The sequence below is a fragment of the Lonchura striata genome, chromosome 2, assembly GCF_046129695.1.
Source record: "Lonchura striata isolate bLonStr1 chromosome 2, bLonStr1.mat, whole genome shotgun sequence".
In the NCBI taxonomy this organism is placed as follows: domain Eukaryota; kingdom Metazoa; phylum Chordata; class Aves; order Passeriformes; family Estrildidae; genus Lonchura; species Lonchura striata.
Window position 1 is genome coordinate 43,570,120 of NC_134604.1, and position 15,732 is coordinate 43,585,851.

The 15,732-nt window shown below is 38.6% G+C and overlaps 1 protein-coding gene across 9 annotated transcripts in view; it reads left to right on the plus strand.

Moving 5' to 3' along the window:
• Positions 1–15,732, plus strand: part of GRIA4 (glutamate ionotropic receptor AMPA type subunit 4) — a 212,083-nt gene that overhangs the window by 118,155 nt on the left and 78,196 nt on the right. For all 9 annotated transcript variants that reach the window (XM_021529348.2, XM_021529342.3, XM_077781343.1 and 6 more), the window contains exon 4: positions 4,188–4,372. In XM_021529348.2, the coding sequence (XP_021385023.1) occupies positions 4,188–4,372 (185 nt within the window). The remainder of the gene's footprint in view (positions 1–4,187; positions 4,373–15,732) is intronic.

Sequence of the window (15,732 nt, forward strand, 5' to 3'; positions counted from 1 at the left end):
GGGGAATGTCTCGCTTAAGACAAATAAAAAAGCCTGAAAGGTAACTTAAATTTTGAAATCAAAAAAATTTCTCATTATTTCAGCTACTTGGGTGGAGGGAGGTTGTGTATAGGCCCAAATTACAGTGAGTAGGAGGAATCCTGGACTACAAAATTGCCCATTTTACACACTTTGGCCTCCAGAAGACATCTGACTCTGAAGAAGTACTAATATCTCACAGCACCAGATGCATATATGCTATTATTTTTTTTATGTCTGATCCATTTTTTGATGAAAAAATGCCAATGGGTTGTGGAATGAGGGAAGAAGACTTAAAAAAGCTGAGATTTTAGTTTGCAATATACTTAACTGTAGTATGGACCCCAATGCATGGATTTCCACAGTAGGCATCTCCAGCTTTCATTTTACAGGAAACAAATAGAGTAATGTTTAATTTTCATGAAGGGGGATGGTGGGGTAGGTGGGGTCATGGGGTTTTTTTCCCAACATTATCACTGTATGTTCTCTTTTGGGACAAAAAATAAGAAAAAAGGAGAAAATAGCAGTATGGTAGGTCATCACAATTCTACCTGGCCAGAGAACAGAAAAGCAAAGAGAGAAGGGATCAAGAAAACAAAATCTTTACAGATTTGTCCTGTTGCTGTTTTAGTTTTGGTATATTGAGGTGGAATTTGTATTACTAGTCCTTAAGTAGTTGTTAATAGTATCTACATTTAAGCAATGATCTATAAAAATCAGTTGGCAGACTTCTCATCACAAGTCATTTAAGGAAAATTCCCCAGAATACAGTCCCATAAAGAGGAAGAAGAAATCCTTCTTGCATATAATGTCCTTGCATTTGGAAAGAACTTCAGTTGAGCTTTCGGGAAGTTCTGTTGGTGTTTTATTTAGTTCATAGATTTGTGAATTGAAAAAAAAACAAAGGCAAGCTCCATAAAGGACCAGGAACTTCTTGATACACATTTCCAGGCTTCAAAGTTATGCTTGGGCACAACCATTTCTCTTTTTTAATAAATGAGTTGTCTGCATTTCAAGGTTGAATTAGTTGATGAGGAAAGGTTACTATAAAATTTTGTGAGAGAACTTAGCTTACTTATATATATTGGCATAGTCCTAAATATTTTGTTAAATAATAGTGTTTAGAAAAAACATGGATTGTGCAGCTCAGCTGATATGAGCTAGCCTAGGGATTTTTTTGGTTTGCATGTATGCAACAAATAGTATTTCACAATAAATGGGTGGGAATGTATTCCAGAAAATAAATCATTCATCTGTCTGTAGCATAACTGAGGATAAACAGCAGGTAAACAGAAAATAAATCCCTTTTAGATGACAGCTATAATATTCATGTCTGATGTCTTTACTTGGGCAAACATCTTTCTAAAGATTAGGAATTTTGCTTGAATAGAAATGCAGCATTCAGTTTCTGAGAATTATCCCAGGTTAGTTTCAGAGGTTTTTGCCTTATAAAATATTTGCAGAAGTCAATTTTTTTTTCTTGTCAGCTGTAGCCAATTATTTTTGACAAATAAGCATTCTCTGCAGCATATCTAATTTTTATCCAACTGAGCCTGTGAATGCCTTTATTAATTCTGTGTAAACTTCATCCTTGTCAGTCTGTTATATTAAAAATTGTTCCTGCACACTGAATAGATGACCATGCCACTGGTGACTTGCACAGGGATTCTGAACTCTTCTGATGGAGAATATTGCACCATATCCACTTAGTGCTGTTGTGCCTACATGTGAAAACCCTTATCTAAGTGCCAGCTGGTAGCTGCAGAAGCTTCAAATACCTAAATGAAGGCAGTTGCTAATGAAATGTGGCAAGTGAAACCTTGATCCAAGATAGAATAAAAGGTTTTCTATGTGTTTGTCTGATATTTGTCATGCTTTGTGCTAGGATAAATTACCAGTTTGATCAAAACGCATCTTAGTGAACTTGTCCAAATGAAATAAGAAAGGAAGGAGGGAATGTCAATTGCTGTTTCAAACACCATTCATTCTTTATCAAAGAAAATGTTAATTAGTGTCAGGAAGCTGAATTAAGTAAATGTTGACTGTCTTGGTAGCAAAGATTAAGTCAAAGTTACAGTGTTAAGTGAATCAGGAACCCCTGTAACATTGGAGTGGTTTTAATATTTGTCTATATATGGAAATGAATAGGAAATGAAGCAAGAAATACAATGCTTGGGAAAGAATCTCGTCATGATTTGCAGAGATAATTACAGGCAAAAAGGAGATTGAATATAGCAACAGGAAAAGCAGAATAATTATGCAGCAATTAACAGGAACGCTGATGGTTCTTTGAAAAAAATAACAGTCATCAGGTTAAAAATATATGCTGAGTGCAGAAATGTTTTAATACTTGATACATTGAGTATTTGAATTCATTTCCTGCAATAAAATTCTGTTTCATAAAATAAATGTCTCATTTATGTTAAAAAATATGTTCTGCAGTTTATGTATTTATTGTAATTTTTAGTATTTTTATCTAAAACATGTCATCTGAATTGGAAAAAACCTAATAGATGTTCATTTTGGAGTGCTGGTGCTGGTGTCATAAAGATAAGAAAAGTTATATTTTAAATTAATATTTCAAAGACTGCAAATGTTATAGGAGCCAGTAGAAAAACACCTACCTCCGATTTGCAAGAAGATTGATTTCTCATGTGTCCAAAAAAGTCACATTCTAATAACACTGTCATCTAGTTTTATCTGACTGGAGGCAAACTAAGATTTCTGTTGTGTTGTAGGTCTTCTGCTAATTAGTTAGTTAGCAACCAGACACTCAAAAGTGCTCTTTCTGAAGTGGAACTTACTAAGATTCCTTCTGAAGTCTGTGGGGATATCTCATAGTTCTTCTACAGGTAACCTGCCATGCAGTGGCATCTTTAAATGCATTAAAATGACACCTGAGGGTCACTGCACTCAGAGGTGGGACACTCTTGTTGAAGAGAGAAAGATGCTACCACTGGGTAACCAGACCACTAAAGAAGATTTTTAAGAGGTGAAATCTTTCATTTAAAGCTAGGGGAGGAAATACTGCCAGCTAATGAGTTAAAAGCCACAATCCTGTTGTGGTTCTGGACAGGAGGAGCTTCTCTGAATTGTGTCATTTTATGAATGTGTTATTGAGAAACATATCTGTCATTTTGTTCTTTTTGTTTTTTTTTTTAAATCAACTCTGGGTATGAGGTGTACAATCTTCATTGCTTTAAACAAATTCCCTACTTATTCTGAATGAAAAGTAGAGTAATACATTCTTCCTGCTTCATGGGTTGGTTGAGCAAGTCAAGATGAGGTTTGCAAACTGCCCTAAGTCATGTCATAATCTCCCCTGCTGCCTCTCTACTGCACGTCCCCAGTGAAAAAATTTAAAAAGAGCAGGAAGAAGGTGAAGGGCTGATGGTCCAGGGCAGCCTGAGACTGCCCTGCATGTACAGGGGAGACCTCTGACAGGACACTGCCTTTCCCATCTGTGAACAGCCTCAAAGACAACACAGGGGCAACAAATACTGGTACTGATAAAGAGCAATAATCCTGCTAGTAGTAACAGCTAATGCTTCTCTGGTGCCCTTCATTCATTGACCTCTAATCTCTTTGCGTCCATTAATCCAAGCTATATGGAAGCTCTGAAATAGTTCAATATAATTTCTATTCATACATCTATATTGGCATATAATTTATATGTATAATTAAATTAAACAAAGAATTCTCGCTAGGAAGCATTAGAAGCTTGGATTAAGTGTTGTTACTGAAAAAGAAACCCAAACCAAAGCATTTGAATGATTTTGTGGTATGCAAATACTTCTACTGAATGAGTAGGCTCAGATTTTTCCTTTGCTGTGTGCAGATACAGAAACTGTACAAAACTATTCTGAGAAGCTGAATGCTTGAGTGGAAGAGTTTGTGTGAGCTATTGTGAGCTATTGTGCTCGTTTATAACATGAATCATATGAAGATTATCCATAATGCTCTGCATTCCGATCACTCCCAGCGATTGTAATTTTTTTAATTGCATACTGTATGCTGATCATGACAAGCAGCATAGGTAGGATTCAAATATTCTCTTATTCCCTTCCCAGCAGGAGCATATGTTAAGAGACATAATATTGATTAAGGACAATTCCTATTCAAAAAACTCAATGATTGTGTTACTAGTGTATTGTATCCTTCTCTTTTAGGTTATTCAATACTTCAAGCAATTATGGAAAAAGCAGGACAAAATAGCTGGCAAGTCAGTGCCATCTGTGTGGAGAATTTTAATGATGCCAGCTACAGGCGGCTTTTAGAAGATCTGGACCGAAGGCAAGAAAAGAAATTTGTAATAGACTGTGAAATAGAGAGGCTTCAGAATCTCTTAGAACAGGTAACACCTGCTTTTGTTGTTACTGTAAACATGTTACTGAAACTCCAGATGAGATTGCATTTTATTTTGTCAATGGAAATGAAATTGATTCTTTTTTTTTTTTTTTTTAATTTCGTCAGCCTATATTTGTATGTCCACTTGCCTGTTCTGCTCTCTTTTTATCTACAATACTTGCCTTAGCAGCTGGCATGGCAGGGCAGGGAGCCTCTCCTTTCCCCCTCAGGACCTTGGTGGTGAAAGGTGCCAGCAGTCAGGGCAGCTACACATTTGGTCCCACTTCCCAGCACCTCCTTGCCTGATGCCTCCTGCGTCAGCCTCAGAGGGTTGCTGGAAAAACATGGTGTTGTTGAATTGCCAGTGTGCTCTTAGTCTGTTCCTTCATGGGGATAAAGCTCTGCTTTGTTTGAGGGGGGGAAAAAAATATATTTTAAATCCATTATTCTTTCTGTTTACCAAATAGCATAGGTCATGTATTTCTAGCCATAAAAAGGTTTAAAATTATTGCTACAAACATTTCAAATGATACTTTTATCACCTTAGCAGGGTATTTAGGAGCACAAAGAGCAGTGAATAAAAGTGTTATTGAACTGGGAAGAGAAGTCAGGTTCTTCCATCAGTTATCCATGGGGAAAGAAAATACTGGGTCAGACAGAGTGGCTTCCACTGGGTATTATCTATACCAGTGTGCAAAGTGAATATCAAACCATGCTGCTCTAATGTGGCAAATCTATCTCTATATGGTGTTTACATGTAAGCTGTTTCTTAAATAATGGAAAAAATTAAATGATGCTTTGAAAGAAAAATTTTGCCAAATGACAAGAAAATAACTTACAGTTAAGTATCTGCATCTCTTATGATCCCACATATTATATTTCTGTGGTGCAACTTCACTGTTCAGTGCCTCCTGCTGCTGCAGGAATTGCAGGGAATGAATGCCATCTGCTGGTGCTGGACCCTCTGCCACCACTCTCCTTCTCTTGGTTAATGCATTATAGAATTTTGGAGATTTTGTTGCAAAACCGTTCACAATGCATCTGCCTTGAAGTCACTGAAAAATGAAATGTCATTCTTCATACAGATATTCTTAAAATAGTACTCATAAATGCATAAAATAGTACTCAATATCATATATACATCAATTTTACTTTCACTGGCAGAAGGTAAAGAGAGAATTAATAGTGTGGCTGATATAACAAGAACTTTTTCTATGACTATTGCCAAGAAAAGAACAGACAATGCCATATTGCTACAGATACTCATTTAGCCATTCTATTTTTCTTTATTCTGAATGCCATTATGTTTTAACACATACTTTCTACAACTTATGATGAAATCCTCCCCTGGTTCAATCTACATTATAGTAAAACAGAAGAGTGTCGTAGTTTGACACGGGAAGAGAATTTTCTTGGAAGGAAGAGGTCAGTCCAGTCAGGGGTCAGGTTTGGATACTGACACTTGGGGTGTCAGTGAGGGTCACATGTGAGGGTCTTCTAAATTACATTCAGAAAAACAATTTCTCTCCACTTCTGTGTGTGCACATGATATTACCTGATTTCTTTTACATGGCATGCAAATGTGATTTAGAAAAAATATATTCTGTTATCAGAAGTCTTGAAGTATACCCACCATCCTGTGTAGGTGTTCCTACTGACTATCCACTCAGTTGCAAAAGAAAATGAAGTCACTCAGTACATGTTTGGATCTCACTGATCTCACATGTACTTTTTATTTTCATCCAGGAGCTGCTACTTATTTTCCTTCTAGATCAGCAGCTGCATAGTCAGTTCATACATGTCTGGATTTTGCATGCCTAAAATAGGTAGCTAATGCAAGCATGCTAAAAAATAAAAATTGAGTTTGTGGCCATAACAGCCTGAATCAGACATGGTGAGTTTGTCTCACACCTCCACAGGACGAGCCTTAAAACTAATTGAGTTTTTTCATTAACTGCCCAGGGACACTTGAGGGTAGGAATTAACACCTTACATGCAGCATACTTGTATCACTTTTAGGAAGTGATTTATCTGGCTACTGTCTAATTTTGGGTGGGATAAATTTTACCTAGGAAATGAGCTTTTTTTCTACTTTTGCTTATGTTATTTGCTCCTAAGTGTAAAATCTTTGCCCTAAATCCATGCTACTGAAGTGAAAGAAGCTGGCTTGTGGGCTTTCAGATTTTTTGTTCTCCCAGTAGTCACCATCTATACATATCTAAAATATACATATCTATATTTGCATTATCTACTTAAATTGGGAGTCATGTATCATGTTAATTCCCTTCTTTCCCAATATGCCTGGAGATTCTCTCCATCATTCTAAAGTACCATCACTGTAAAAGCAGGAATAGCATTTCTCTAGCCAGGCTAGAGAAAGTATGCAGAAGACCTGCAGCTTTACTCTCCCCTGTGAAGGTTCTGGTCTTTCTAGACAGGTTGACCTACAAATGAGCCTGGGGTGCTGGGTTGGGGTTCCAGTATGACCCTCAAAGACCAAATGCTGTTTTGAGGATGGGCAGTCAGAAGCAGTCTCAGACACAAAATATTTAGTTTTCAAAAAATAGGAATGAAGGAATTAGCAAGAAGAAATTAGCCCAATGTACAAAATGCAAAATAACAACTGTTTTCAAGTATCAGCCATTGACTTTTTCCCTTTGCTTGAGGGCTTTAATAACCTGTAGCAGACAGGTAAGGTGGCTTCACAGATGGACTAAAAGTTGGCATATTCTTCCCTGCATACACTGAGGAATTGATTAAGCTTCAGTGAGTCTAATTAACTCAACTTCTTTCCTGCCTAGTTCTCCTGTAATTGAGAGCCTAAGTTGTGACTATACTGTAATACTTTGCAATGTACAAGCAAATGTTCTGCAGAACATTTAGGAAAAGTAATTAAATCTCAGTAATGAGACCATAACTCAAAGTGCTTTGCCCTTAAATCTGCACTAATGAAGGGAGGGAAACTGGCTTGTGGGCTTGTGGTTTTCTTCTCAACTGGCTGCCCACATACATACACATTCACACTTCTCATGACTGTGTATCTCAAGCAGTGAAGACTGGAGGCTTTTCCACTGGCTGTGTTGTAGAAGTGAGCTAATGTGCTCCTCCCCTGCCCATGCCTGCTGCCCACTCATCTCACCTGGTGTTTTCTGCTCGCTGCCCTCTTCACCTGCCAGCAGAGAAAAAACACACCTTGCTGTTTCTCACCTCTTGTACAGCCTTATTGTAACCAAACTATATCCTTTTGTCCCCTATATTTTTTAGTTTATTAGATTTTCTCATTTATTTTCTCCTCTCTATGTATTAAGGGTGTATGTGTAGAAGCTACCCCCCACACACACTCTCTATCTGGGATTTGTCTTCACAGAAAAGTTCTCTCCTGGAACCCAGTGATGTGTGTGAATTCCAGACTCCCCCCATGCACAACCCAGGATGTGCATTTTTTATCATAAGATCTTCCTTTCAGGCTTTATGTAGCTGTGATGTTTTGGGCAGGGCCAAGTCTGTGTTGCTTTTTATGGTGAAATACAGAGAAATGGGGTTTGATTTTCAGATTTCCATTCTAGAAAGGGACAGTAGAGCTGTCATTACATTAAATCCAGAAGATGGGTTCAGCCTCCACTCACAGGTTTGTACCTGGTTTGCTTGGATTGCTCCCTCTAGTTTTCATCTCAGCAAAGGTTTCAGATCTTACCTCTCAAGGGTATTCTGAGACTGTGATGGTTTTCTTGACGTTGGAAACATTTTGCTTGGTTTTAGCGTTAGTGCCCATTGGTATGGCTCAGCTCAAAGCCCTGCTTAAACTTGACACTGAAGCAAGACATCCATTTCTGCACACATGAAACAGTTGTTGCCTCTCTGATCAGTAAGAGAGTGTGTCTTCAGCCTGAGTCAGCAGATCTCCACCCACACTTAATAATCTGCTGTAACTTAAGCCTACAAAGATAATTTTAGCTCCTTTTCATCCTTTATTCTCAGGATGGTGAAACACCTTACCTTCTTAACAGCTTACAACAACCATAACCAGGAAAACCTTTTTTGTTACCTGGAAGTGAAACTCATCCTTTACGCTCCTCTGGCAGACCATCCTGCATCCCGGGACACCGCACAAGCACCAAGACTATTGCCAGAAGTGTTTTGTTTACTTGCCCACTTTAAATGATGCACATGATTTGCCATTAGGAAGGGGAAGTAGGCCTGCACCCCTTTTATTGACCAGTGTAGTCCTGGTGTGTGGCTGGGGGTGCTGTGGCTCTAGGCATGGACTGCTCCTTCCCCGTGGCCTCACAGGGCAGCCTTGGCAGTGCTGGTGCTTGGGGCAGACCAATGGTCTGTAACACAAGAGGATTCAATGACCACTCCTGCTCTCCTGCGGAAATAACCCAATTCTGGTGTGTTTCACTGCTGAGCAGGAGGCCCCAGAGAAGTAGAATTAGATGGAAAGGAGGGGTCGGGGGGGGGGGTGGAACTCAATAATCTTTAAGGTCCCTTCCAATTCCAACCATTCTAGGATTCTGTGATCTTACAAAGATCTATTCCATGTCAGCTTTCTACACATCTTTCAGAAAGTGTGTTTCCATTTTTGGAGAAAGCACATTTGCACTTAATGGCTATATAACATGTCTTATGCTTAACAGAATGTCTTCTAGAACCTTGTAAGTGATGTCACTAAATGTGTTTCACAGCTAATTTACCTAGTCCTCTGTTTCATGTGTTCATACACAGACTTTAAAAAAAAGGTACAACAAGTTTTTAATTCAAAACATAAACTAGGATAGATAACCCTTTTATTTGTGCTGTATAAGTGACTAGAAACAGACGCAAATCCCCATTTTCCTACAGGCATGAAATTAATATTTTTTTTTTGCGATTACCTTTCAGATTACGGGGACAAGACAGAGAAAGGGAGCTAAAACAAAGACACAGAAAGATAAAATTATACCTCCACAGTTTTATGTAACAGCCATAGCTTATATAGCAAAATGCATTTCTAGTTATTCATTTTCTGTCAAGGACCGTTGTGTCCTTGTTTACTGACATCCCTTTTTCCACAGCACTTTCAGCAGGTGGTCTTTTAAAAGCACAAAAATATTCTGTTTGAATGAAAGGATGAAAGTCAGTGAAAGGGATGGAAAATTCTTTGCTTCTGTGTCTCTTCTTTACAAGCTGTGTTTCTAAAGTGCTCCCATGAATTTAATACAAACAACTTTCTGCTCAAGATGAAACGAATGCTTGAAGCCCATTGTAACATGATTTCCAGTTCCTTCCAACTAATCAACTAACACTGGCAGCAAGCTGTACAGCATCTGAGCAGTCCAGGCCAAAGGAGTCATTTGCCACGTACAGCACAGCAAGAGACACACAACTGCTCATTGAGAGTTTTGCTTCTTCTCTTAGCCCTCCTTTCATTTTCTTTTTCTTCCTGCCTTTTAAAAATAGTGTATTTGTTTGCATTTTTTCATCATTCAGTGAAAATCAGAAGTAAAATCAGCCTAGGGATAAAGAGTATATCTACTAAAATCAGACAATCATTACTTTAAACTTATATGTATTTACTGAATTTCTCTCTGAAATGCAGAATCTATGTTCTAAAATAAATGCACTAAAAAAAATAATGTGGGTTTATTTATTACAGGGAAAGCTCAAACAAAGCTAATACCACACACCTATTTAAACTGAAATTATGAAACCCCAAGTCAGGCTTCCGAGTCTAACAAAATCATTATTTTAAATTTTTTTCCCCCCACAGAATTTTAGTTACATTAGGATGTATGTATTGCTTAATTTGTGAAAGTCAAATCTGAAACAATACAGAAACTACATACAGCAGATGGAAACGGTGTCCAGAAGTACTAAAACAAGTGACATCCCCATGATTTTTTGTGGGCTTTGGTTTTCTCCTAGACCACCTCTTCGACAAGCACCATAAAATTTTTCTTCCCAAAAGTGTGCTGAGCAATAAAGAAAAGGCAATTTCTATGGCTAATCAAGGAATGTGTGGAAGGTGTCAGTACCCATGTGCTGACTGTAGTTGTCAGACAGGAGGAGTAGTGTCCAGGTGCTTCCCATCCTTTTGGTGGCTAAAACAGATGGGTCTCTGTTCTCCACCCAGCAGCCAGTATTAATAAGAACTGTACAGACTTAACACCTTAGATGTGTCTTAAAGATATTGTCTTCCTTTCAAATGTAGCTGAAATTGCCATATGTGTTAAAAAATATTTTACAGACCCAGAGACAGCTCAGTAGCAGAAAAATTATTTCCTTAGGAAAGATGACAGAAAATATACAGCTAAAAGTACACATTTAAGGAAATGTCATGGTGCCCTCGCCTCAGTTGAACTTGCATTTAATTAGTTGGGATACTTTACCTTCACTAAACATACATCATAGATTTCTTCCATTATGTCTTTGCTGTTCTGCAAGCAATGCTGAAATGTAATAAAACAATATGGTCAGATTTGAAGACTATCGCAGAAAATAATTTTGAAGATTTCAGTGAAAACACATTTTATTTGTTCAACCACTGTGTTTGTTCTTTTTACTTCTTCAGAGACTAGTAACCCTTGTTGCTGGTGAAGCAGACTGTCATTTGCTCAGCCATAGCTGATCTCCCAGTTATTTCTTATAGTTTCTTCACTGCTCAGAAATATGTTCAGGTATACAGTGCAGTCAATACTCCAAATATATTTGATAATTACACTGAAAAGTGTAAGCTAACAGTCATTTAGGTCATGAGGAATAATGTTATTAACTATAAATATTTTAGCCGTTTTCTTCAGGTCTTTCAATATTTTTTCTTTTTGTTGTTAATCTATACCAAAAGGACACCTAAAATGAAAATGATGTAAGGAAGCTTTCAAAAGCATGAAGTGCTGAAATAGGAAGTTAACAGTTTTGTTTGCTTGTCCCATTGTTATCACATATTAAGCATTGCAGAGCAAATAAGATACCAGAAGAAAAAAAAAACCAACAACCAAAAAAAAAAAAAAACCCAAAAAAAAAAACCCAAAAAAAACCCCAAAAAACATTGGACTCTCAGATTGTTGGTATTTGTTTTCAGACAGATTTTGGAGCTGGTTTTGAAAGGTTTGACTGTGAGGTACTGACATAAACTGTTCTATTTTACAAGCTAAGAGAATAATTGGGATTGAAAGTCACCTCTGAAGATCACTCCTGGTGCTCAAGGGGGCAACCATACATCAGGTTGCTCATGTGGCCTAATTTTGAATGTGTCTGAGGATGGAGAACCCATAACGCTTTTATTTTCTGTTTCACTACTTGATTACCTCATAGAAAAAAAGTAATTCCTCATATCTAGCTGGAATTTCTTGTGTTGCAGCCTGTGTCCCTTGCCTGCTGTCCTTCTGTTGTACACCTCAATGGAGAGTCAGGTACCCTCTTCCCAACATCATCCCATTGGGTATTTATAGATAATTGCTAAGATCTGCCTGAGGTATTTCTTCTCCAGACTGCTCCAGCCACAGCTCCCTCAGCTTCTCCTCATAAGACAGATGTTTCAGTACTCTTTTTGGTGTTTCTCTGGACTGTTCCAGTATGTCCATGTTTCTTTTGTACTGGAGGGCCCAGCAGTGGGCACACCATTGCCGATGTGGCTCAGCAGAGCTGAGCAGAGGGGCAGGATCACCTCCCTCGCCATGATGGCAATGCAGTCCAAGAGGCTGCTGGCTTTGTCTGCCGTGAGGGTGCATGACTGGCCCATGGGAGACTCAAAGCAGAAGCCCAGGAACCTTCTGGCAAGGCCTCTTCCTCTCCAGTGTGTACCCAGCTTGTCCTGCTGTGCTTGGCAAGTCAGGCTGAGTGAGAGTCAGGCCATGAAATAAGGAAGGCACAGATGTACACAGATGAGCTCCTGTGTTTCACAGTACTCTTTTCACACACCTATAGGCAGCTCTCTTATGAGTGAGTGAACAGTGCATCATCTGCTACTGAATCTTGCAAACCCGCAATGTGCTTGCATCAGAAACAGCCGGAAGGGATACCAGGGTGATCAGATCAACCTCTGTGCTATATTGTGTGACTGCATCTAAAAAAGTCCTTCACTAAAGAGATGTTTCTCCAGCATTTTGGTTCCTCATTCTTTGCTACTGAGTAGTCTGCTACTTCTTTCTTATTTCTGATAGTCCTCTCAGATTTTTACCAGAAATTTGATTTAATTGTGTCTCCATAATGACCTTCATGCAAAACTCAGCAGAGCAAGCTGAAAACACAAGCTAACTGTAATTGCTTTTGCCTAGGACCTTTATGTTTACTTCTTTCTGAAAGAGCATATTGCTACTCCTCATTTCTGTTTTCTAGGGCTTTTCATATGCAGTAACGTGACAGTGTTTATTTCTATATTTATACAAACAGATATGTCCATAAACACATCCACATGATGAGGACTATGTTCAGAAAATAAATGTTTCTCCTTTCTGCATGAATGGCAACGGATTTCCTTTCTTCTTCCATCTGTAGCTGCTCCATCCTCTCCCACCGTCTCCATCTGACAAAGCTGAAACCTCAGCATTCTGTATGTTCAGAGCCTTCCAATGTCCACTGTGAACAGCATTTTCTTCTGAATTTTGCATAGTGAATCAGTTTTGCTGTCAGAAATCATCAGTCTAGCTCCTGGTGTACCAAACAGGCTGATTCCAGTCGGTTTTTTCCTGCATGCACCCTGCTCTCCCCAGACCATAAGAATTAAATAGGATGTTTCCCAGTAGATGAGCACTTTTATCAGCTCTGTCAGTGCTTTGTATCATCAAGACCAAGCCTCATTGCTCATCCAGGGCTTATTTGCCTTTAAACACAGAGGTGAAAACTGTTATGGAGCATCTGGCACAGATTTAATGCTTCAATGTACACAGCTGAACTGATACATAATAATAAAAATAATTACATTGCCCTGTGTAATATTAAAATTTACACATAGATGTAAAGTTGCCACAAAGTACTAGTATCATTAATCTTGTAAAAACTGCAAGCCAATAAGCTCTAATTATTAACAGCTAACAATTGTTATTAACAGCCTAATAGGGAAGTAGCTGCCCAGTGTCTTGGAAGCTGTTCACAGCTGTCTAACTAAATCAGTTGTTCAATGTGTTGTTTGACACCACTGATTCCTCAGCCTTAAAGAGCCTTGAGATATGTTGTTGAGAAATATCATGTATGTGTTTGCTCTGAAAACCAAATCTTTCTGATAGGTAAAATAGAAGAAGCAAGAATTAGTATAGGAGTAGAAGAATTAGTAGCAGTAGTAGTAGTGGCAGTAGTAATAGTAGTAGCAGTAGCAGTAGTAGTTAGTATTACCATCAAAATGAAAGAAAATAACTGTGTGTGTGGAGAAAAGTACAGAAGCCAAGATATTACCCTCCTTCTTTATCTCCTCTCAATTTGTCTCAGGAGTGCTAAACTTGAAAAGTAATGTTTGACTGCTGTATTTCTCTAAATTGATTGAGTTGTCAATTTGTCTGGTTTTAGAAACATTTTTTTTCTCATGTTAGTTTCTAGTGTGTCTACAAACTGAAGATAGCACTTGGCACTTTTGGAAATCATATTTACATTACTAGCATACATAATTTAGCATAATAAAATAAAACATGATACTTTGCAATAAATTGCAACATAATACAGGAAGGCAAAAATTAACCAGATAGGTGAATTACAAAGAACACTAACTCCAACATTTTCCTGCTTCCCTATTTTTCATGAGGACAGAGATGTGTTGGCACAAAGGATCACTACCACAACACAGATGAGTATTTATCAAGAGACAGCATGGCTTTTACATGTATTTTAGTGGCATAATATAGATTTCTTTATCTCATTCCAGAAACAGCATGGGGTAGCTGCAGTTTTCCCCTATGTCTATTAAATTTGCATTAATAAAATGCTGGTTTAGTTGTGCTCCCACGGAACCACAGGACCAAATCATTAGCCAAAGAATTTGGCATGTGCACAGCACACACTAGTGTGGTCTGGTAGCAACATCATTGGACTTCATACAACTTCAGGGCCATAGTAGCAGCTCTCTGCGTATCTCAGTCCCAGTGGGAATGGAAGATTCATAACGTGCCTTTTCTTCATCATTCTTTACTCTTCATGCTTTTTTTTTCCCCTAGAGGTCTGTGGAGTTGCTTCTAAGCAACACCAGAATGTCAATAAAATCTGATACTTCTCCTTGAAGGAGTCAGCTGCCAGCACTGCCACCAGCAGTTTCCTCACCCTGCAAAGCCAGGAGGAGCTCTGCACAGGCTCCTTTCTGTGTGGTGGCTGGGATTTTGTACACAGTCCCACACTGCCCAGTAATAAGAATGCATTTTGTTACTGCAGCACACAACTGATGAGGTTTGGACATGAGAAATAAGTTATTTCAGTCACTGAAAGAGCAAATAGGCAGTAGGCGACAAAGGATGAATATGAATGATTCAAAGGATTTGTGAAATGACCCTCTTCTTACACCCTTCATCTCTTTCCTTGCTTCCTTTTTCCTTACAAGTCTCCACATCCTATTTAGGACAGGAGTAAGCTTTGAATGCAAACAACTTTAGCAGCAGAAGGAAGCAGATAGCTATGCTCAGGGCACTGGTTAATGACCTTGAGCCACCTCTCCAGGTCTTTTTCCCCAGCAGCTTCCTGCACTGCACAGGGCTGTCTGCTTTGCCAGCTGGTGGCAAGCCTGGGGTCTGTGTGGGAAGCATCGTTCTCTGCCCAGCCGTGAGAGGGGCAGGTGTGCATAGCCCTGTTCCAGCTCAGCACCTGCCTTCACAAGAGAGACAGAGCCACATCTGCTTTGTTTGCTGCCTTCTTTAGCATCCTCTCTAATGGCTGTCCACCCCTTCCCCAATAAGAATGCCCTTTTCTGAGCACTAGTTATTAAAATTGGGCTTGTTTCTCGTTGGGTTTTTTTTTATGGCTTTGTGAAAGATTTATCCTGGGTTCAGATATTGTGTAACATCTCACTTCAGTTGTGGTTTATATCATCGCCATTTCTGCTGCAATATTTCAGATCAGGTCTCAATCTTCTGTCTTTAACAAGTCTTCACTCTTTTTATATTGCTTTAGACAGATTTCATTTTATTGCAGGTGTTCTTTTTCTTAAGGCAGTGTATTGTGATATAATACCAAAGAGGAAGACCTTTGTTAAAGTCTGATTGGTAATGCACAGCTGTCACCCTTTGAAAAGATTTAACTGAAAATAAGTCCTTTTCACTCCAGCTGTACTGACCTCCATCTTCTGTAAATCATAATGAGGGACATTTCATGCTACAGAAGTTGAGCATTATTTTAAAATGAGTTATGTGCAATATCCATTTCACAGTAGTAGAGAACAGAAGATGACCTGGGGCCAGATTCTCTGTTCAGATG